Source organism: Eubalaena glacialis, chromosome 4 (assembly GCF_028564815.1).
Source record: "Eubalaena glacialis isolate mEubGla1 chromosome 4, mEubGla1.1.hap2.+ XY, whole genome shotgun sequence".
Classification (NCBI taxonomy): Eukaryota; Metazoa; Chordata; class Mammalia; order Artiodactyla; family Balaenidae; genus Eubalaena; species Eubalaena glacialis.
In genome coordinates, this window is record NC_083719.1 from 31,907,294 (window position 1) to 31,929,491 (window position 22,198).

General features: G+C 40.0%; 1 protein-coding gene across 3 annotated transcripts in view; it reads right to left on the reverse strand.

The window, feature by feature from the left end:
- LIFR (LIF receptor subunit alpha) overlaps window positions 1-22,198 on the reverse strand; it is an 88,925-nt gene that overhangs the window by 48,898 nt on the left and 17,829 nt on the right. For all 3 annotated transcript variants that reach the window (XM_061189195.1, XM_061189196.1, XM_061189198.1), the window contains exons 2-4: window positions 6,851-7,011; window positions 5,068-5,182; window positions 2,499-2,635 (exon numbers count right to left, since the gene is read on the reverse strand). In XM_061189195.1, coding sequence (XP_061045178.1) covers window positions 2,499-2,635; window positions 5,068-5,182; window positions 6,851-6,992 — 394 coding nt within the window. In that variant the 5' untranslated portion in view covers window positions 6,993-7,011. The remainder of the gene's footprint in view (window positions 1-2,498; window positions 2,636-5,067; window positions 5,183-6,850; window positions 7,012-22,198) is intronic.

Consider the following 22,198-nt stretch of genomic DNA (forward strand, 5'->3'; position numbering starts at 1 on the left):
TAGAGTCTGTCCTGATTTGCCTTTCTAATTCTAACACTGTTATCTTCAAGTAGCTTCCCAGACAGAACCTTCTCAATCCCTACTGAAAAAGCAGACAGCACAAATTGGCTCTCTGACAGAGTCCTGGGGAAATTTTTAAAAATCTGGAATAAAATTAAGTTAGATTCCCTCATACCTTAGTACAAAATAATTCCAGATGGATGAAAGATTTAAGCATGATAACAAAACCAAAAACTCATGATGAAAAATAGCAAGAGATTCTACTATATAAAAATGAAAATTGGTGGTATGAAAAAAACACCACAAAGTTTAAATTTTAAACTTGGAAAAGTATTTGTAGCAAATAGGACAGAAGTGATAACCATACTATACAGAAAGCTCTTGTGAACTAATGAGGAAAAAGATGAATTTCAACATGAGAGAAAATTTACAAAGGACATAAATAGTTCAGAAAAGAATAAAAATGACTGATAATTTTAAAAAGTAATCACAGAAATATAAAAACAACAGCGCTATAATTTGGGGGCCATCAGATTGAAATCGCAAAACTAAGAAGAGATAGACAATACCCAGTCCTGGCAAGGATGCAGACAAGCAGGCATGCTCTAATATGATGTCTGTGGGAATGCAAAAAGATTCAAAATGTGGGGGGAACAACTGGTAGCGGACATCAAGAGTCATAAAAAGCAGATGTCTTTAATGTAGCATTCCCAATTCTAGGAATTTAGCCTAAGAAAATCATCACACAAATTCAGCAACATATATGTGCAAAAATTGTTCATTAAAGCATTGGTAATAATGCTGAAAGACTGGAAATAAAAATCTCAATGTTAATAATCAATGACAATCCCGAACTCCCTAGCTATCCCTTCCCCCCAAAACTTCCCGCCCCGCCCCAGTTTGAAATTGACGTGTACACACTGCTGTATTTTAAATGAATAACCAACAGTAGGATGACCTACTGTATAGCACAGGGAACTCTGCTCAATATTATGTAACAACCTAAATGGGAAAAGAATTTTTAAAAGAATAGATACATGTACATGTATAACTGAAAAAAAAAAGACATCAATCTAGTTCAATTTTACAAGGCCTCTATTTAAAATGATGTGGTAATTGATTATAATAAAATAGTATAATAAGTAAAAAAAAATTTTTAAATAAAATATATAATTTGCTAAAAATAAAATAAAATAAAATACAATTTGCTAAAAAAAAATCAATGACAAAGTAATTATGGTACCTCCATTCAATGGAATACTAGGCAGCTATAATGTAGATTTATTTACATAATAACTTGAAAATCTATCTATATATCTTCTGGTAAGCTTATCATAAAGTAATATAAACTTTACTGTTTATATATATACACACACACACACACATACATAGAGAACACATGTAAGTATTAACAATATTTCTTCCTGGGTATTGGGATCATGGCTGATATGCACAAAACAATCTCACGTGTATCTCACATACAACTACAGAAAGAAAATAACAAACATGGCTCTTCTCTATCTTGAAAACAGCCCTAAGTAGCACTTTACCCAGACAATACTTCAGCCAGAAAATGAGACCGGTTCTAAGTTCCTGGACAGCATGCTTTGCTATTATCCTTTCAAAATCTGTGCTATCTCAGACACAGACCACTCCAAACATGCACCTTGTCTGTAAAATTGGAGAGATCACCAAGTTGTTTATATTTTCTTTCCCTTGCTTCAAAATAAGTCATCCTTATAAGACTCATTGTAATATCATTATGATGCCATCCTATAATAGTTGTCAGGAGGCAACAAACCTGCTTACGCCACCATTAAGAGAGTCAAGACCACTGGAGTTTTTAAGGTCTCATTGCATGGCAAAATTTCCATCTCCAAGAGCCTGGATTTATTTCATGCTTCCACCCAGCTTGTAGCATATGTCCTAGGCATTCGGTCAACACATCTATAAAAGATGCCTGCTATGTGCAAGGCACTGGACTAGACACTAGGTGTAGAAGACAAAGTCTCTGCCCTCAGGGAACCCATTTTCTTGTAGAGGAAACACACAGGAAGCACCTAATTATATAATAAATTATTTATGCAATTGTGAGAAATACCACAAAAGAGAAATACAGACTGCCTAAAGGAATGTTTAGAAAGGAATGGGGTCTCCTCTGGGAGGGGATGGTCAAAGACTATTTCCTAGGGATGGCTGAGGAATTCTGAAAGGCATGCAGGAATCAACAAAGTAGAGGGGTAGGAGAAAAGAATCCAACCGTGGGAAGGACCTTAACTTGTGTGACGTCTATTTGATTGACCAGAGGAAGAGTTTGCTTCCATCTTGATCTTGGCTATGCTCCACAATTGGAAGTATGGTCGCTGGGTAAATGAGAATATTAGCTTAACAAAAGATATAAAAGAATGGTAAATTCCTGTCAAATATAAAGCAGCACAGTACTAACAAAGGCACCATTCTGAGTTATTTTCAAAGCAATTTTCTTTTCAAATACTTACAAACGTTTTTTTCATTTAGTGTGAATTTACTTATAAAATTTCCAAAATCATGTAAAGGGTTTATTGTTATTTCATGATCACCAGGTAAAAGAGCTGGGATTTTAATATTTTTCTCCAATCGATAACAAGAATGGGACCTGCAATATAAGAAATCAAATTTTAATTAGCAGATAAAATTGAGCGCAATTTTCATAAAAACTTGATTAACACAAAATCCACTGGAAAATACTTTGTTCTTTTGTATACAAAAATATGACAGGTTATATCCCATTTTAAGACTGCAAAAAAGCAAGGTAAATGGTAAGTCCATCAATGTGGTGGTAGGAAAAATAACCAGACTGTCAAGAAAGTCAAGAGAGTAAGCAGAGACGAGTCTATCAAGAAACTTAGGGCTTTAGCATGGCCTTCAAACCCCGCCCAACCCTGCCTTTGCACACACCCTGCCCCCCACACCCCCCTCCTGGACCGACCACTACAGGTCCCCATCACTGAGACTTCTACCAGCTTGTCTGCTCCTCTGTCTTGCCTCACGGGTCGCTCGTACAAAACATTCTCATGTTCTCATCAGCTCCACTTTCAAAGTGCTTCTAGTTACCACCCATTACCTCTCAGACAAAAGTGAATTTTTCTCCTGTGGTTCCATGGCCCTCTGTATCTTTACAGGGCATGTTTACGCGCTTTGTTATTCACATACATTTCTAATTTCCCATAAAATTTAATTCAAGCAAAAGGACTTTGGGTGCCTCCTGCATCACCACCCTGCCCTGCACAGGCCTCTTCACATTCCTAAGTGAATTTAGGACTGAGGACTTGAAAGGGTTGGCTAACCTCACCTGTGAGGTTTCTTTACGTGCCAGCAGCACAAAACCACCCGAATTCTCTAAATCATGCTTTTTCATACATTGATACCATTGTACCCAATATTCTCTCAGGTTGGAATGCCTTTCTGTCCTATTTCTGCTGAGAAAACTGAGTATTCCTACTCCACCACCACGCTTCTGACAGCCTCTATGGACCTCACACTCCTCAGTCAACGCTGCCTCAGACCATCACAGACAATTAGCATCAGCACTTAATCCACAGCATCGTTATGATCTGCTTCTCGTGCACTCCTGGAGCCAGGATAACTCCTTCTCTGTCGGGCCTGCAGTTGTCAGTAGTGCTATTTACCAGATTTTTCGGATTCTCCCCTTCTGGATTCACAGGAGGATTGCACTTCCCTGCTCCTCTGAAGCAAGGCATGGCCATGTGATGTTATTTGTAGAGAAAATGAGTGAAGGTCACAGTTTCTAAAAGCCAGGAAGGCTCTAAAAGCCAGGCAGGCTCTGCTCCCCTCCCGTCCTGGTGCACTGGGAGATGAGGGCCCCCTGGCCTGTGGCCCTGAGGGAGGGAAAAGGGGCAGAGATGCCAGCTGACCCCAAGAGAGACACAAAGCACAAGCGGGAGTAATCCTTTATTTTCACTGCAGAAAATAAGGACATAAGATTCGAGGGTTTTTCTGCAATAAAACCAAGCTCGTCCTGGCTGATAAATTACCATCACACTTAGACTAATGTTCAACAAATGTACACCGACTGGGAAAAAAATCTGAGTGTATTTAAATCCACATTTATGTCAATTTACATTAGGACCACTTATCAGCACACTGGCGCTTGGAGCTCTGCACTGAACTTCTCTGGCGTTGCTAAACAACTCAGAGCCCCGCTGAGGTTAGGGAGAAGCAAGGAGAGTGTTCTGGCTTGCAGACAGCCCGAAGGCTTCCACTCCAAGCTCCGGGACTTGCAGCCACTCCAAGATTACCTGAGAGGGTAAGGCAGTGTGACGGAACCTACCACTTGCCTCCTCATGTCCACTTCCCCCCTTTCCTTAGTAACACTGCCCCAGGTTTATCTGAGTACATTGCCATCAGCTATGAGAACACACCACCTAGCCTCTTATGCAGATAAGTTTAGCCACTGGACTAAGTTCTGCCAATGAGATGTAAGCAGAGGTGTTGTACGGGACTTCTGAGAAGTCTTCCTACAGAAAACCATCTCCTTCCTGCTTTCTGGAAGGCAGACGTGACAGCCACTCCTGAAGCATCATCTTGAACGATGAGATCACACACTCTAGATGGCTGAGTAGCATGAAAAAGAGGAACCTGGGCCTCTCATGGCCATGTGCACCCACGTTGGCCTTGAACCACCTACTGCAGACCTTTTACATGACAGTAAATGCCTGTCTATTACTGACATTTTCTGTTAGGCAGAGTCAAAACTTGAACTTCATTGATACAGGTAGGCACTGGTTTAGGATAGACCAGTAAAACTTCCCCACAGACGATCAGAATCCACAGCCCATGAGAAGTGTTTCCCATACTCAACATTCACACGATAAAAGAATCAAAGTTGTGGCCAGGAGAAGGGTTTGTTTCCATCCTGACTGAAGTAAGATTCAGATTTTTAGAAAATAGAGAGCTAAGATTTAAAATTTCTTTTAAAAATTTCCAGAATAAAATCTTTATATTCTAAAATTAAAGACAAAGAACCTTTAGATTATAACTATAAATTAACCAAAGTATTTCCATTACCCGTTTTCAAAGCAAACTTCATAAGCAGCACCATGGCCTGCTCCAGAGGGTGCTCTCCAAGAACAGTCCCACACTTGTAAATTGTTAGTTATACACTTCAAATCACGAGGAGTCCCTGGAGAAGGAGAAACAAAACACACACACACACACATACACACGCGCACACACACAAAATGCTTATTAATTTAACTGCACTGTAAAAGTCAACAAGTTAAACCGTCCCCAGCCATCAGTACAAGCATATGTGTCTGCAGAAGGCCCATGTTCTTCATGCAGAGATGAACCTGCAGTCACAGGAGGTGACTGGTTTTATATTTCTTTTTGTAGCTTTGGTTTAAAAAAGCTAGTGAGTAAACTGATGAAAGTGGGTCAACCACGAGACCACTTAGGGGTTAGGCCCTCTCTCAAAAATTCCACTTGCAGACAACTAAGATAAATAGAGGCAGTGACTATATGGATTCAGTGAAGGGACCAAGAGAGCGCCTGGGAGAATTTTAGTCTCCAGTGACCCCATTTGCAAAAAGGTAAATTAAAAAAAAAAAATAACTCTAAGACTTTAAGTAAAAACTATGTATCTCCTATGCCACAAACACAGCTTCTAAGCACTCCTAACTACTAGTGCTTCACAGCTTGTTACCAGACTGCCACCTACACAGAAATCCCATAGCCAATCTTTAGATTTTTATGAAGCACATCACATAAACAGTAATAAACTCACATGAGTCTCTGAAAAATATATATTTTGTGTAGGCCTAAACAACTGAAAAGTAACAAATAATTCAGAAGATTACAGTCCTAATAGTATTTACTCACATCTATAAAATAACATTAGATCATGGAATACATAAGCACTATACAATGAAAAACTGTCATTCTAAAAAGACAATGAAAAGAAAGAAAGGAGAGGACTTGAGGGAGGGAAAGAGGGAGAACAAAAGGAAGGAAGGAAAAGAGGGAGAGAGGGAGGGGAAAAGCAATTAGAGTGTGAAAAAGGTATTCTATCTCAGATTCTCTATATAAATGTCTATTAAAAAGGTTTTTTCTTTAATTTTTGCATGTGATTGGTATGCTATTCACTACAGCAATGAATTATAAAGCTATTTATGTAAGACAGAAAACAAAAACATTAGAAACACATTAGAAATCATTAGTAATCATAATAAAGTTATTTAGTAGTAATTTGGGGGGAAAAGAGAAGATCTCTTTAATTATGGAAATAATATAAAAACTAAACTCAGAGGCAGAAGGATAAAAATGTTCTTTATAGAGTAAGCTAGATTACACCTACAAACATTCTTAATGTTTTTAAATAAAAGGAAAACAAATCATATATTTCTTAAAGCAGATATCTGGATTTCATTTATGTGACATTCTGAAAGGCAAAATTACAGACAGAAAATAGACAAGTGCTGGCTGGAGGTGGGGATGGGAGGCTGACAGCAGAGGAGCAGGGGCATTTTCTGGAATGACGGACTGGTCTGTATCTTGATTGTGCAGGTGGATACATGCCTGTATGCATCTGTCAAAACTCAGAGAACTTTATCCTAAAAGGGTGAATTTTACTGTATGTAAGTTATACCTTAATCTTTTATGGGAAAAGAATACTTAGATCTACCTTTACGGGCCCTTTTAAAAGAAACTAGAAGTACATTAAAAAAAAAATGACATAGAAATGGATTTTAACCACAACCTGAAGGGTTCAATAAAGTCTCAAGATCGCTTCTTAATCAAAACAGTAATGACATTGCAATCAGTTCATTTTCTCTGACTCTGATGCACTTACTTTTTTTCTGGCTGTTTACTTGATTCATTAAATATAGAAGAAGAACTGTTAATAACAGCCACTGGAAATTTGAAGTCATCCTCATTCTTTTACTGTCCCCCATCCGGGATGGTCGTTTCAAACATAAGGAAATGTCCATCATCTGTGCAATGTAGTCAGTTCTGCATGAGGAGAAGAATTTCAAATGGTGTTCAAACTGGTCCAAGGACACTCCTTATCCTGTGCACATCAACATTGAAAATGGATACCGACAAATACCAAAACATGCTGTACATTAAAGCCATGGAGACACCAGACTCAGCTACCCCGGCTTTAGGAGATGTGACAATCGGACACAGCTGTTGCTCCGGGATCCATTATAGGGTCAGGATAGGCTTCAAATACAAGATTATAACTGAGCACATATTTATCAACACTCCAGTACTGCTAGAGTATAGAAAAGCAGCGCATAAAACTGAGGTTTTGACAATTTTAAGTGATATGTGAAATGGCATTTTAAATTTTAATTAGTATATATTAACTTTTATAGTCACCTATTTATGACAAGTAATGTTGGTTTTCTTTTCCATGTACACTGTGATATTAAGTTTCTATTTTATATAAATTTAAATAGTTTAAAGAAAAAATTAGGGTCATTAATCACATATGGGGGATTGCAGATGTGACAAAAATATTGACAATGACATACAAATGACTAAAGTGTAACAAACACTTCAACAACTATAACAGGGAAGGGACTATCAGTAGACGAGAGATTTCAACACATTTCTGTTGAAAACTGAGAGCGCGCAGACGAGCGGTGACTGCATCTGGTGGGTGGTAGGGAGGGGCTGCAGCCGAGGGAGGCATTGTTCAGCCCAACATACCCATCAGCCTAGCGAGTGCCAGGCCCTCCTCCAGGCACCAAGGGTGCAACACCGAGCTAGACGAAGTCCCTGCCCTCAAGGAGCTTAGATGCTAGTTCTAGAGACACATACATAAACAAGTAAGGTCCTGATACGAACTTCAAAAACTAGAGTAAGTCAATGTGCACGAGAGTGTGTGAGTGAAGGTCCAGCATCTGAGCTGGGATCTGACTGATGAGAAGACTGCCATGGTAAGATCAGGGAAAGAGTAGCAAGAGCAAATACAAGGACCCTAAGACAAGGACAGCTTACCAGGTTCAAAGGTCAGGAAGAGGGGCTGAGAGGAGGTGGGCTGGCCAGGCCACAGAGGGCCTTTGGTCATCAAAAGGACAAGTGCTTTAACAGGTCGAGATGAGCAGCAGCCACTGGAGTGTTTTAATCAGGGGACAGACACGATCCGACCTGCACTTTGGGAAGATTTCTCTAGCTGCCACATGGAGAACAGACTCTAGGGGAGAAGAGAGGCAGGGGAACCATAGTCCAAATGAAATAATCAGTGGTGAGGACCCTCTGCTAAGGTTTTCAAGAGCAGAGGTGGTGATAGGTGGTCAGATTCAGGATCTGTACAAGAAATGGAGGGTCTTATCAATCCATTATAGGCAGGACAGAGTGGTGGTTAAAAACACAGACAGGCTCTGAATCCCAGCTTTTGCACCTACTGTGTAACCTCAACCACTCTGTGCCTCGGTTTCCCCATCTGTAAAGTAGGGATAACTATTTTTCTCATAAGTTTGTTGTGAAGATTAAATGAGTAAATATATGCAAAGCACTTGGAATAGTGCCAACAACATATACGTGCTATAAGTGTACTTTGTGTATTATGTGAGGTATAGGGAGAAAAGAGAAGGCAAATATAACTACTAGATTTGGTGGAAAAACAATACTGGATGGATATGGTGCCACTTAAATCCTCTGTGCGTGCGTGAAGGAGGATGCAGTGATTCATGGGGCTGAAGCTCAAGGATTCCAAGATTTGTTTATAGAAGTCAACTCTGACATGCTCCTACACCCCACTCCCAACAGAAGTGTTCTCCCTACAGAACATAAAAGAATTGTTGAGGACACAGAGCAGCTAACAAAGGCATGGGTGTCAAAGAGGAAAGCCTTGCACACCTGACCCTGAGGGATTCCTCCGAGTAATGATGTTTGCATCCACTGTTGTTGAATGAAGCTTGCCGGACAACAAGTCCTCCCAATGTGCTGAAAACTCCTTGTCAGACCTAATATTGCCTCATTTTTATATTGGAATAGATGACTAAGGATCATAAAACATATAAGAAAGCCTAAATCGTTGAAGAGAAATTCAGGATAAACAGGATCACCAAAAGGAAAATAAAAATTAGTCCCAGAGGAAATAGGGATAATGTGAGAAACAGGAAAAGTAAAAAACAAAAAAAAAAAAAAAAAGAAAATCACCTCTAAATAGTACTCTCTGAGCGGGCATGGCACAGTCATAAAAATAAGAAGAGGATGCAATGAAAAAGGAATAATCAGAAATAACTCTTACACATTACATACATTGGCTGATAGTAAAAGATTTCTAATGACAGATAAAACATTGAGTAATCTTTCAGAATACACAAAAGACAGAAATAGAAAATGTGAGAAGAAATATGAGAAACAGGAACTTGAAAAAGGAAAGGTGATCGAACATCTAAATAACTGGAACCTAACAAGAGAATTCAAGAAACATGTTTCTTAGTGAAAGCAAATGGCAAGATGGCTGCCTGGCTGCTGCTGAGCCCTGTCACAAACCCAGGAAGTGAATCCCAAAGAGCACAAATGATCATAACCAAACATACACGAGGCACAAGCACACATTTCAAAAGTGTTCACAATGATTTTCTGGATGAATAACTTCCTAGTCAATCACAGTTTCGCCGAGCTTACTTATTAAAATGAAAATGTATTCATGGAATGTCTAAAATGCCAATTGCTAAAGTTATAGAATTGCGTGGCGTGTACAGGAATAACTTAATAAAGGAGACCAAACATGACCAAACCATGACTAAAATAATCACAAACCACATTCACTGACTGGCTAAGCATTACCTTGAAATGAGACAATCCCTCACTACAAGTCTACAGTTGTCTAGAAAAGAGTGTGTCCCATGAAGCGGCAGGCGGGGGAGGGAGGCGGCTGAGGATGGGCGCGGGACTGGGTACTGTGGACTAAGGCTCTCATCCTGGCTCCGTTACCAATTAGCGGTGTGACTGAGCGCAAATCACTTAATCCACCCCCTCCACCTCCCCAGCTTCAGCCTCAACCAGGGTGGCACGGAGGCAAGCTCCGCCCAGAGTCCCTAGGAGAGACTTCCCCAAGTTAAGCAGGATATTCCATTCCTGTTGGCAGGCACAAGCACAAGGTCAGCAGTGCCAGCAGCACTGTGCCAACAGTGCCAGCCCCACCCAGGAGGGACACGACTGAGCAGGTCTGCGAGGGTCAGGGTGGGGTGCTCGGGAACAGAAGAATCAATGGCACTGTCGCCAAGGCCAGCTTAACTGAAAACAGGCAAGATGATAAAGAGGACTTTGTTGTTATAACGTTGACACAGACAACTTTGAGCAAGTCCTTAGGCCGTATTATATCATGCTCTAATAGCTCTGACCTCTCTAGCAAATGGACTTATTTGAGGCCAGAACAATACATGGACAGAGCCCTCCGGTGCATCTCCAGGAAAACAGGGACCCACAAAACTCGTCCCTGCTCCCTCCCGATAGATGCCTTGTCAGAACTTACTTTTTTCCCACCAATGGCTTATTCTTTAGAGGAAAGCACATTTTTATCAAATTTCAGGAGCTAATTTACAAAATTAGAGTAGCTGTCTTTTGACACCAGAAGAATGCAAATGTAAATTTCTAAAGGGGTGAGACAGGGAAGAAACTACTCAGGCAGGTGTCAACCGGAGCCCTGTGTCCTTGGTGGGTACAGCCACCTGCTCTAAAGGTGGCAGCAATGGGCCTTGTTTTGCCAGATTTTCTTCTTTTTCAAGACTAGGTAGAAATCTGGGATTTTACATGAAATACTCAAATCTGTAAACATAAGCAACTAACTCATATTTTTTATACATTCTAAAGGCCAAACAAAATACGCCTTCAGACTGCATCCTGCCCAAGGGCTACCAGGTTCGTAACCTGCTCAATGTAATTATTTTAAAGGATTCAAAAATGTCAATAAATCCTTCAGTTTAGGAAAACTGATCATGCAGAATCAATGTATAAAATTGTTGAGCACAAAGAAAAAAATCTGTCTTTTGCTTGTTAGTTCTTGTGTCTTTGCGTGTATCCTGCCCTCTGTCTTAGGCGTCTGAGCGGCCGGGGCCCAGCGTGCAGAGCTCGGCCACCAACCATATAAGCGTGGTCCCTCCCTTGAAAGTGGCCACACAGGTGCTCTGTTTGCTTTCTCATTGGCTTTGAGAGTTCTGCCTCTAGGCTACGTGAGGTTCTGGACCTTTCTGCTGAGGATACAGTAGTTAGAAAAAAGAGTGGAGAAAAGTAAAGCTAAAGGCAGAGGAGCGCCAGAAACTGCAGTCCTGATGTATTTTGTTTAGTTGTTATGTTTGTTTTCTCTTTTTGGGGGGTGGAGGGGAGACAGGTGGGCAGAGAGGCAGCAGGAACATGACAGAGAGTGAGTGAGTGCATTCTGCTGGTGAGACTCTACTCCGGCCTGGAAGGGGGCTTGAGAAACAACTGCTCAGGCATAGAGAGGTGAGTAAAGACGACCCAAAGCATCTTTATTCCGAGCCTCTATTCTTGTCACCACAGTGAGATAACTCCCTTGTCATTAACACACAAAGGAATGAAACACTGGAAGGAGAAAAGCCGCTTAATCACCGCACAGCAAAATAAATGTGCAAGTAGTTCACTGAGCCTACAGGAGAGGAGGTGCCTGGGTGGTCACCCAGAGCAACCAGGTGGGAAAGCAGACAGTGTCCTACTGCCAATTCCCATCCTCCTTAGTGTTCCTTTTTTTTTTCTTTCCTCACTGTTTTCTGTTAGGGAACATAAAAATCATTAAAAAACTCTGATCAGCAACCACTCTCTTAATTCCACTCTCCACTCCTACCCGCCTACTCAGAGGAGCTTAAGTTCCTCAAGCACTGCCCTCTGAAGAATGCTCTCTAGGAACAGAAACTTTGCAGTAGGTAGACTCTATTGTACTGTTAAAGTGAAGTGTGGGGACTTAAGTAAAATGAGAGCTGTAGCTGTGGAAAACCCCAACCTCGCTGGACTGGAAAGCTCAGCCTGGGAAGGCAGGTGGAGACTGGACTGTGTAGGGAGACGTAAAGGTGTGAAGGAAGAGGGAAGCCTGAAGGAAGTGGTGTTTAAAGGAGACTGATTAAGAGACAACTGCAATAACAAGAACATACACAGAATCCATATTCAACTGCAAAAATCTAGTCCTAAAAGATGCCACCAAGTACCCAGCACAATGAATTTAAAAAGACTCCTTCCACAGTACAGCACGTAATAACTGCGTAAAAGAAGCTCTGAAAAGCTTCCAGGGAGGGGGAGGGGGAGGTCCCACCCAGGGCCCAGGAATGAGCGCAACATGGGAGCAGCTCCCTGAGCCAGGACTCTGCGACTGCCCTGTGAGCCCCACGAACCCTCTACTGTCACATGGGGAAGGTGACGGCGCTATCTCCAGAGCGGGCCACGGGTGTACGGGAGACACTGGGTGTGTGGTCAGTAAACACTCTGGGGGAGGAGAGGGGAGGCAGGGAGGAGAGGAAAACACAGACTTCTTAGCACTGAAAGCTAAAGAGAACGTCTTCCAAAAGCTGAGTGAAAATTACTTTCATGCTTGACTTCTATACTCAAACTGTTAATTAAGCGAGAGAATAAAATACATTTTATAAAGACGTGCCGGATCTCAAAAGATATTTCTTCCTTGCAGCCATTCTCTGGAGACTACTAGAGGACATGATTCACCAAAAAAATGAGGCAGAAAACCAAAAATGAGAAAAATGATCCATGAAACTCTTTTAACCCAGGAAAGAAGCCCTGTGCCTCCCCTCCAATCTCATTCCAGGTCACACTAAAATTGATTCCATTCTCCAAGCTGCCGGACCCCTTCATGACTCTTTACATTTGCACATGTCTTCCCTTCTGCCTGGAGTTCCCTCTGTACTCCTTTCTGCCACCCTCTCCTCAATTCACCAGGGAGACTCCTGGTGCGAGTCAGCAAGAGCTCATTATCACCTTTGTGATACCTTCCGGTTCCCCGAAGGTCTGATGCTCCTTCTTCTGCTTCCAGGACACTTTAATTACATCTCCATTACAGGGGTTGCAAAAACTGTGACCTGTGGGCCAGATTCACCCACCTCTGCTTTGGTAAATAAAGTTTTACTAGAACAGAGCCACGCCCATTTGTTTACATACTGCCCAAGGCTGCTTTCACATCCCCATGTTGGGACTGAATAGTTTCCACAGAGACTACAAGGCCAGCAAACCTAAAATATTGACGACCTTGCCCCTACTAGAAAGTTTGCTGATCTCTTCCCAATTCTGTAATTCCTCCAACAGACTATAAGCTCCTTGAGAGGAAATGCTGTCTCTCTGTTCACTGTAAGGCACTTCCCCCTCGCCCCCCACCCCCCATCAGTGTCCAAGCACAGCTCCTGGCACTCAGCACTCAAAGCTCAAGCCGGCTGATAGGTGAGTGAATACCAAGACGTAAATGAATGTGTATATGTCTGCACACTACGCTTTGATTGCCAGGCTTCACCACTAACCCAAGTACTGCCAACACTGGGAAGCTAAGTTCAAGCTGTAGTTCCCAAACCATGCACTAAGGTGCCCCAAGGCACAGAAGCAAATGAACTGGGGTACCACAGTACATTTTAAAATTTCAGAGGAAACACAGTGATATCTATCCAACACTATGAGAACCTTTAGCTAAAGGCAGTTTGGTTTCAACACTAGGTCATGTCACATTCCTCTCAATGATGTCATATCTTTGTGAAGTGGGAGGGAAGGCTTGTTGGATGCCATGATAAAACACAAGTACAAACCAAAAATCAATGTAGAGGTGGAAAAAAGGGTGGCAGGGCCCAATCTGTTTCCAAGGTTTGAGAAGCTTTGCAGTACCCAGACAGGTGCATATACGTGGCTTTTTAAGAATAAAATAAAGATATTATTACCTTTACGTTGATATGCATTATTTTCTCAAACTGCTACTAAAGTGTCAGGTCATAAATACTTATTAATTTGATTGGACGTACTATTTCATAAAAAGAAATGTTAGGTTATTTCTTTTGACCTGGGGGTACTATAAGAACATTAATAAGAGAGGACAGACAGAAGAAGCAAGAAGAACTACAATCCTGCAGCCTGTGGAACTAAAACCACATTCACAGAAAGATAGACAAGATGAAAAGCCAGAGGGCTATGTACCAGATGAAGGAACAAGATAAAACCCCAGAAAAACAACTAAATGAAGTGGAGATAGGCAACCTTCCAGAAAAAGAATTCAGAGTGATAGAGAAGATGATCCAGGACCTCGGAAAAAGAATGGAGGCAAAGATCGAGAAGATGCAAAAAATGTTTAACAAAGACCTAGAAGAATTAAAGAACAAGCAAACAGAGATGAACAATACAATAACTGAAACGAAAAATACACTACAAGGAATCAATAGCAGAATAACTGAGGCAGAAGAATGGATAAGTGACCTGGAAGACAGAGTGGTGGAATTCACTGATGCAGAACAGAATAAAGAAAAAAGAATGAAAAGAAATGAAGACAGCCTAAGAGACCTCTGGGACAACATTAAATGCAACAACATTCGCATTACAGGGGTCCCACAAGAAGAGAGAGAGAAAGGACCAGAGAAAATATTTGAAGAGATTATAGTCGAAAACTTCCCTAACATGGGAAAGGAAATAGCCACACAAGTACCGGAAGCGCAACGAGTCCCATACAGGATAAACCCTAGGAGAAACACGCCGAGACACATAGTAATCAAATTGGCAAAAATTAAAGACAAAGAAAAATTATTGAAAGCAGCAAGGGAAAAACGACAAATAACATACAAGGGAACTCCCATAAGGTTAACAGCTGATTTCTCAGCAGAAACACTACAAGCCAGAAGGAAGTGGCATGACATATTTAAAGTGATGAAAGGGAAGAACTTACAACCAAGATTACTCTACCCAGCAAGGATCTCATTCAGATTCGATGGAGAAATCAAAAGCATTACAGACAAGCAAAAGCTAAGAGAATTCAGCACCACCAAACCAGCTCTACAACAAATGCTAAAGGAACTTCTCTAAGTGGGAAACACAAGAGAAAAAAAGGACCTACAAAAACAAACCCAAAACAATTAAGAAAACGGTAATAGGAACATACATATCGATAATTACCTTAAACGTGAATGGATTAAATGCTCCAACCAAAAGACACAGGCTCGCTGAATGGATACAAAAACAAGACCCATATATATGCTGTCTCCAAGAGACCCACTTCAGACCTAGGGACACATACAGACTGAAAGTGAGAGGGTGGACAAAGGTATTCCATGCAAATGGAAATCAAAAGAAAGCTGGAGAAGCAATACTCATATCAGATAAAATAGACTTTAAAATAAAGAATGTTACAAGAGACAAGGAAGAACACTACATAATGATCAAGGGATCAATCCAAGAAGAAGATATAACAATTATAAATATATATGCCCCCAACATAGGAGCACCTCAATACATAAAGCAACTGCTAATAGCTATAAAAGAGGAAATTAACAGTAACACAGTAATAGTGGGGGACTTTAACACCTCACTTACACCAATGGACAGAACGACCAAAATGAAAGTAAATAAGGAAACAGAAGCTTTAAATGACACAATAGACCAGATAGATTTAATTGATATTTATAGGACATTCCATCTTAAAACAGCAGATTACACTTTCTTCTCAAGTGCACACGAAACATTCTACAGGATAGATCATATCTTGGGTCACAAATCAAGCCTCAGTAAATTTAAGAAAATTGAAATCATATCAAGCATCTTTTCTGACCACAATGCTATGAGATTATAAATCAATTACAGGGGAAAAAACGTAAAAAACACAAACACATGGAGGCTAAACAATACATTACTAAATAACCAAGAGATCACTGAAAAAATCAAAGAGGAAATCAAAAATTACCTAGAGACAAATGACAATGAAAACACGACGATCCAAAACCTATGGGATGCAGCAAAAGCAGTTCTAAGAGGGAAGTTTATAGCAATACAATCCTACCTCAAGACACAACAACCATCTCAAATAAACAATCTAACCTTACACTTAAAGGAACTAGAGAAAGAAGAACAAACAAAACCCAAAGTTAGCAGAAGGAAAGAACTCATAAAGATCAGAGCAGAAATAAATGAAATAGGAACAAAGAAAACAGTAGCAAAGATCAATAAAACTAAAAGCTGGTTCTTTGAGAAGATAAACAAAATTGATAAACCATTAACCAGACTCATCAAGAAAAAGAGGGAGAGGACTCAAATCAATAAAATTAGAAATGAAAAAGGAGAAGTTACAAAAGACACCGCAGAAATACAAAGCATCCTAAGAGACTACTACAGGCAACTCTATGCCAATAAAATGGACAACCTGGAAGAAATGGACAAATTCATAAAAAGGTATAACCTTCCAAGACTGAGGCAGGAAGAAATAGAAAATATGAACAGACCAATCACAAGTAATGAAATTGAAACTGTGATTAAAAATCTTCCAACAAACAAAAGTCCAGAACCAGATGGCATCACAGGTGAATTCTAGCAAACATTTAGAGAAGAGCTAACACCATCCTTCTCAAACTCTTCCAAAAAATTGCAGAGGCAGGAACGCTCCCAAACTCATTCTACGAGGCCACCATCACCCTGATACCAAAACCAGAGAAAGATACTACAAAAAAAGAAAATTACAGACCAATATCACTGATGAATATAGATGCAAAAATCCTCAACAAAATACTAGCAAACAGAATCCAACAACACATTAAAAGGATCATACACCAAGATCAAGTGGGATTTATCCCAGGGATGCAAGGATTCTTCAATATACGCAAATCAATCAATGTGATACACCATATTAACAGACTGAAGAATAAAAACCATATGATCATCTCAATAGATGCAGAAAAAGCTTTTGACAAAATTCAACACCCATTTATGATAAACAGTCTCCAGAAAGTGGGCATAGAGGGAACCTACCTCAACATAATGAAGGCCATGTACGACAAACCCACAGCAGACATCATTCTCAATGGTGAAAGACTGAATGCATGTCTTCTAAGATCAGGAACAAGACAAGGATGTCCACTCTCACCGCTATTATTCAACATAGTTTTGGAAGTCCTAGCCACAGCAATCAGAGAAGAAAAAGAAATAAAAGGAATACATATTGGAAAAGAAAAAGTAAAACTATCACTGTTTGCAGATGACATGATACTATACATCGAAAATCCTAAAGATGCCACCAGAAAACTACTAGGGCTAATCAATGAATTTGGTAAAAGTTGCAGGATACAAAACTAATGCACAGAAATCTCTTGCATTCATATGCACTAATGATGAAAAATCTGAAAGAGAAATTAAGGAAACACTCCCATTTACCACTGCCACAAAAAGAATAAAATACCTAGGAATAAACCTACCTAGGGAGACAAAAGACCTGTATGCAGAAAACTATAAGACACTGATGAAAGAAATTAAAGATGATACAAACAGATGGAGAGATATACCATGTTCTTGGATTGGAAGAATCAATATTGTGAAAATGACTGTATTACCCAAAGCAATCTACAGATTCAGTGCAATCCCTATCAAATTACCAATGGCATTTTTTACAGAACTAGAACAAAAAATCTTAAAATTTGTATGGAGACACAAAAGACCCCGAATAGCTAAAGCAGTCTTCAGGGAAAAAAAATGGAGCTAGAGGAATCAGATTCCCTGACTTCAGACTATACTACAAAGCTACAGCAATCAAGACAATGTGGTACTGGCACAAAAACAGAAACATAGATCAATGGAACAAGTTAGAAAGCCCAGAGATAAACCCACGCACCTATGGTCAACTAATCTATGACAAAGGAGGCAAGGATATACAATGGAGAAAAGACAGTCTCTTCAATAAGTGGTGCTGGGAAAACTGGACAGCTGCATGTAAAAGAATGAAATTAGAACACTCCCCAACACCATACGCAAAAATAAACTCAAAATGGGTTAAAGACCTAAATGTAAGGCCAGACACTATAAAATTCTTAGAGAAAAACATAGAACATAGAGAACACTCTATGACATAAATCACAGCAAGATCCTTTTTGACCCACCTCCTAGAGAAATGGAAATAAAAACAAAAGTAAACAAATGGGACCTAATGACACTTCAAAGCTTTTCCACAGCAAAGGAAACCATAAACAAGACGAAAAGACGATCCTCAGAATGGAGGAAAATATTTGCAAAGGAATCAATGGACAAAGGATTAATCTCCAAAATATATAAACAGCTCATGCAGCTCAACATTAAAAAAACGTACAACCCAATCCAAAAATGGGCAGAAGACCTAAACAGACATTTCTCCAAAGAAGACATACAGATGGCCAAGAAGCACATGAAAAGCTGCTCAACATCACTAATTATTAGAGAAATGCCAATCAAAACTACATGAGATATCACTTCACACCAATTAGAATGGGAATTATCAGAAAATCTACAAACGACAAATGCTGGAGAGGGTGTGGAGAAGAGGGAACCCTCTTGCACTGTTGGTGGGAATGTAAATTGATACAGCCACTATGGAGAACAGTATGGAGGTTCCTTAAGAAACTAAAAATAGAATTACCATATGATCCAGCAATCCCACTACTGGGCATATACCCAGAGAAAACCATAATTCAAAAGGACACATGCACCCCAATGTTCACTGCAGCACTATTTACAATAGCCAGGGCATGGAAGCAACCTAAATGCCCATCGACAGACGAATGGATAAAGAAGATGTGGTACATATATACAATGGAATATTACTCAGCCATCAAAAGGGACGAAATTGGGTCATTTGTAGAGACATGGATGGATCTAGAGAGTGTCATGCAGAGTGAAGTAAGTCAGAAAGAGGAAAATAAATATCGTATATTAAGGTATATATGTGGAACCTAGAAAAATGGCACAGACGAACCGGTTTGCAGGGCAGAAATCAAGACACAGATGTAGAGAACAAACATACGGACACCAGGAGGGGAAAATGGTGGGGGTGGGGGGTTGGTGGTGTGATGAATTGGGAGATTGGGATTGACACGTATACACGAATATGAACAAAATGGATAACTAATGAGAACCTGCTGGATAAAATATATAAAATAAAAAATAAACAAATTTTTAAAATGTATATTTTGTCATTCATGAAGGACCTCATTTGAGTGGATTTGTGCAGATAAGCAAGGAATTGTCCAGTAGATGGTTAATCAGTAACTGGGAAGATACCTGGAAATATGTATTTAGAAGTCATCAGTTATAAGTGATGGTTAAAGCCACAAGAGTAGAGGATGCTGTTCAGTGAAGGAATGTGGGGTGAAGGAGCAGTGGGTTATTGGAGGTCCACCAAGGAAGTTGAGAAGGAATTGGGTCCTAATGGCATCTCAAGTCAGTGGAGGAAGGATTGGGTTATTTAATAAAAAGTGTTGGGACAAGTGGTAGCATTTGGTGGGGAGAGGGGAAAGCTGGGCCCCTGACTCATATTGTTCACCAGAATTAATTTTATATGGATTAAACCTTAAAATGTTAAAAGGCTTAATTGTACTTGAAGACAATATAGGTGACAATTTATAAAATCTTCACATGAGAAAGAAGTTTATGGTCAGAAACTATAAAGGACAAAACTGAGAAATCTGACTTAATGAAAGTCAAACAAAAACTTCGCTAGAAAGTAAGAGAACAAACTGGGAAATATATTTGCAATGTATATAACACAGTTAATATGCACATTGTGATATTTCTTTCTAATTGAGCAGTAAGGAACAGATTAATGCCTAATTAAAAAGGTAGACAAAAGATAGAATAAGCAGTGTACAAATAAAGCATTGTAAATCACCAATAAACATGAAAATGTATTTTGATTACATAAGCAAGGAAATGAGATTTATGGCTAGCAGTTGGAAGAGATTAAAATTAAAAAAAAAAAAAGATAACCCTTGATAGTAGAGAGTGTGGGGAAGTGTGGACTGGGGAATGGAGCTGTTCCTGGTTCTTTTTGAAGGTGAGCTTTTATCATGCTTTCTTTCATGTTAAAAATCTCTTGACATGTTTTTAAACAAGAAGGAATGTTCTTCAGGTCGTTTCTTTACTATAATAGTAGAGTGTTTCACCTCTGTGATAGAAGGAAGAAACAAGTTCATTTGTCTGATAGACGCTTGTTGACATTTCTTGAAGGCTGTTGAAGTCACTCCTATTATAGCAGAGCTGAGGTGAGACCTGAGTGGATAGATGTCCTTCTTCGGTGGGGCGGGGCTTCCAGGGGCCTCTGAAAGATGGGAACCGTTGGCGAGTGGAGAATGTTGGTGGGCGGAAAGGGCCATTCGCTGGAGCTGTGGTTTAAGGAGAGGCCTGAGGCCTGTGGGAGTGAGGAGGTTTGGGGAGTCACCGGTCTTCAGCTGTACTGTGGAGGGCATGGAGGCAGACCGTTGGTGGCCACTGGAAGGGCCTGGGCTACCAGGCAGAGCAGGGACTTGATGCTGGAGCAGCAGGGGCCTTCGAAGGGTTTTAAGCACTTGAGTGATGTGCTCCAATTTGTTATGATATGCTGAAGTTGATAAGGAACAGGCTCTTGAATGAACAGGGAAGTCCTCGCTGGAATGATGACCAAAACTGACAGAGAGGAATGTCAGGATCCCGAGAAACAAAAAATCTGGCTGACAGTGTATAAAAAATTCCTAGGACATTCAGAAAAAACATAAGCTAGATTCTTATAACATAGCAAAGGTTGAATTTCAGTATTATTCTCCTGCATGCACAAGGCAGACTAAAATATGATACTGGAATCCCTAAGCACTTGAGCTATCCTCTAATTTAATTCCCAAATTTTCTTGGTTCATAGTGTCCTTAGTGTTTCATTAATGTTTTTTTTTTGTTTTTTGTTTTTTGTTTTTTAATACAGCAGGTTCTCATTAGTTATCCATTTGATACACATCAGTGTATACATGTCTATCCCAATCTCCCAATTCATCACACCACCACCCCAACCCCCCGCTGCTTTCCCCCTTGGTGAACATATGTTTGTTCTCTACATCTGTGTCTCAATTTCTGCCCTGCAAACCGGTTCATCTGTACCATTTTTGCAGGCTCCACATACATGCATTAATATACAATATTTGTTTTTCTCTTTCTGACTTACTTCACTCTGCATGACACTCTCTAGATCCAGCCACGTCTCTACAAATGACCCAATTTCGTCCCTTTTGATGGCTGAGTAATATTCCATTGTATATATGTACCACATCTTCTTTATCCATTCGTCTGTCGATGGGCATTTAGGTTGCTTCCATGCCCTGGCTATTGTAAATAGTGCTGCAGTGAACATTGGGGTGCATGTGTCCTTTTGAATTATGGTTTTCTCTGGGTATATGCCCAGTAGTGGGATTGCTGGATCATATGTTAATTCTATTTTTAGTTTCTTAAGGAACCTCCATACTGTTCTCCATAGTGGCTGTATCAATTTACATTCCCACCAACAGTGCAAGAGGGTTCCCTCTTCTCCACACCCTCTCCAGCATTTGTCGTTTGTAGATTTTCTGATAATTCCCATTCTAATTGGTGTGAAGTGATATCTCATGTAGTTTTGATTGGCATTTCTCTAATAATTAGTGATGTTGAGCAGCTTTTCATGTGCTTCTTGGCCATCTGTATGTCTTCTTTGGAGAAATGTCTGTTTAGGTCTTCTGCCCATTTTTGGATTGGGTTGTACTTTTTTTAATGTTGAGCTGCATGAGCTGTTTATATATTTTGGAGATTAATCCTTTGTCCATTGATTCCTTTGCAAATATTTTCCCCCATTCTGAGGATCATCTTTTCGTCTTGTTTATGGTTTCCTTTGCTGTGGAAAAGCTTTGAAGTGTCATTAGGTCCCATTTGTTTACTTTTGTTTTTATTTCCATTACTCTAGGAGGTGGATCAAAAAAGATCTTACTGTGATTTATGTCAAAGAGTGTTCTTCCTGTGTTTTCCTCTAAGAGTTTTATAGTGTCTGGTCTTACATTTAGGTCTGTAATCCATTTTGAGTTTATTTTTGTGTATGGTGTTAGGGAGTGTTCTAATTTCATTCTTTTACATGTAGCTGTCCAGTTTTCCCAGCACCACTTATTGAAGAGACTGTCTTTTCTCCATTGTATATCCTTGCCTCCTTTGTCATAGATTAGTTGACCATAGGTGCGTGGGTTTATCTCTGGGCTTTCTA